The sequence below is a fragment of the Solanum verrucosum genome, unplaced genomic scaffold (genome assembly GCF_900185275.1).
Source record: "Solanum verrucosum unplaced genomic scaffold, falcon-dt-bn FXZP01000058.1, whole genome shotgun sequence".
Lineage (NCBI taxonomy): Eukaryota > Viridiplantae > Streptophyta > Magnoliopsida > Solanales > Solanaceae > Solanum > Solanum verrucosum.
In genome coordinates, this window is record NW_026020303.1 from 207223 (window position 1) to 209870 (window position 2648).

Sequence of the window (2648 nt, forward strand, 5' to 3'; positions counted from 1 at the left end):
AAATATTATGTATTAATTTAGATTTGCCTTTTTTATTCTAATATAATTCTTTTTGCCATTTAACTTCACATGGTAATATTATTATTTATAAAAAAAAAATTAAATGAGGTTAGACATTTGTTTGCAATATATCGCATTGCATTCAAGCTCCTTCCTCGAAAAAATAAGATAAATATAAGGGGTTTCTTTCTTTCTTTCTTTTGATGAGCTATCCATATAAAATTTTATAACCTAATGTAACAAAAAAAAAAAAAAAAACTTGATAGCATTCCTATTTGCATGCCTATAAACATTATAATTCAATCATTACGGACTCAATGCTTGAATTCTCAGATGGATTAATTCCATTAATTTTCCATGATCTCCATGTTAAACATTATTGTTTAATGTTCTTGTACTTGCTTCATAATTTGTCCTCACTTTCATAATTACTCTCTAACTGATTGTCATTATCGTTGCTAATTACTTGATCAATGATCATAATTACTTCCAAATAGATGATCTACTAATCCATATCACTTTTATTAGTTCAAGTGTATTGTTGAGGTAGACAAGCATTTGCTGACTTGCTTTCTCTGGAAAAACTTAAGTATTATGTTTTCTTTTTTTCTAAAAGAAAATATCATGGATCTGTGTCAAGAACGTCTCAATAAAATTTATAGTCTAACACCAAATTATAATAAGAAGCCTTAAATATTTATACACATGCACAAAAATATTATTAATTCAGGATTGCCTTTTTTTATTCTTAGTCAGGGCCGGCTCTATGCTTTCAAAAATAAGGCCTTTGCCTTAGGCCCCCAAATTTCAGGGGCCCCAAATTTTTGTCAAGAATAAATTATGTGTTAAATTTGTTATAGAAAAATTAATTATTTATGATAAAAAGTATAATTTTTTTAAAAATTAATTATTTTATCCACTTTAACATCTTTTGTACTTTGTTAAAAATAAGAATTAAACAGTGAAAAGTGTTGAACAAAGTAAATTACAAATTCTTTTTATTTCTTTTTAAATTTTAGTTTCAAGCATTACTCTAAGCATATTAAAATGAGGTATACCAACTCATCAACTTTTTGAGTCAAATTATATGATTCTAAACTTCTAACTCTTATCTTTATTTAATATTTATCAATTTATTACTTATATCATTATGTTAACAATACATATAATAATTGTCTCACTTAAAGGATGTTTTTCAATGTTGAGTTGATAAAATCTTACCTAAAACTAGTAACTCAAAAAACAATATTAAGTACTAATAATTTTCATCTTAATAGTGTATTTTTATTTTTTTTGAATAAATACGTATATGAAGTGTATTTATATTTTAGGCCGCAAATTGAAATTTCGCTTTAGGCCCCCAATTACGTTGAGCCGCCCCTGTTCTTAGTTCATTGTTTTTTGCGTTTAGCTTCACATGGTAGCATTATTACTTATAAAAATAAAAAATTGAAAAGGTTAAACATGTGTTTGCCATATAAACAAAACAAGGATGATCAAGCTATTAAAAGAAGAAATTGTATTAATTAGTTTTCTTCAATATTTAAAGACAAATACTCATGCAACTATGTATCCTCAACTGCAAATTCATATTTTTCTAAACGAAAATTATTCACATTCAAGCTATTATTAGTTTATAACCTAATGACTAATGTAACAAAAAAAAAAGTACTTGATAGCATTGCTATTTGCATGCTTATAAACATTAAAACTCAATCATTTCCAATACAGACAATGCTTGAATTCTCATATGGATTGATTCCATTATTGTTTAATGTACTTGTACTTGCTTCATCACTTGTCCTCACTTCATAATTACCCTCTAATTGATTGTCATTATCATTGCTAATTACTTGATCATAATTACCTTCAAATAGATAATCCAGTAATCCATCAACATCTTCATCCTTAACATCAGCATCATCGTCATCATTATTATTTTCCTCATCATTTTTTGTCTTCTCTTTAATTCTACAAATGGCAAATATATCCTTGTTCTTGCTTTTCTTAATATACTCATCTGGCAAAAAATATTCTTTCAAAAGCCATTTTTCACTTTGATCTTTTTCAATACCACTTTTACACCTCAAACTTCTCTTATATCCAATTATAATATTTCTATTTGATTTATCTCTAATGGAAATACCACTTGTTTGGCCACTCCAAGTCCCACTCCCAACTGTTCTTGAGAATCTCTTGTTCGAATTATTGAATTTCTTTAATCGCGTAAGAAAGTAACATGTTTTCTCTCCATCGATAATTTGCCATGGCTCTAAGTCTCCAAATATGTCCTTTAGTTTGCTAACATGGGGACATGGAAAAATTCCATCGAGCATGAATCTTTTTAGATGGTTGATCAACTCTTTATCACTAGGATGGGATCGAAAACCTAAACTATGCTTAGATCTTGATAACGCCATGTTATTTGTAATTTTTTTTTTGGTATATGTAAAAAGATCGATGTAATAGAATTTAATTTAATGTAATTGAGTTTATATGATATGTTGATTAAGCCTAATCTGTCTAGTATTGTGTTAATTAAGCCTAATCCATCTAGTGTTCGGATAGTTGGCGGTATTATACAAGTGTTAATTAAGCCTAATCCTCTAAAGTTTTGCTAATTACCAAATTTGACTACTAGTCCTCTA

The 2648-nt window shown here is 27.6% G+C and overlaps 1 protein-coding gene across 1 annotated transcript; it reads right to left on the bottom strand.

Moving 5' to 3' along the window:
• Positions 1-1712: 1712 nt before the first annotated feature.
• LOC125834987 (NAC domain-containing protein 83-like) lies at positions 1713-2420 on the bottom strand. Its single transcript, XM_049514136.1, has one exon. It carries the CDS (start codon positions 2418-2420, stop codon positions 1713-1715), a length of 708 nt encoding a protein of 235 aa, XP_049370093.1.
• Between the last annotated feature and the right edge of the window lie 228 nt (positions 2421-2648).

What these genes read in the sequence shown, in the direction of transcription:
- LOC125834987 (XM_049514136.1), bottom strand. Translation starts at nt 2,420, where the DNA reads ATGGCGTTATCAAGATCTAAGCATAGTTTAGGTTTTCGATCCCATCCT.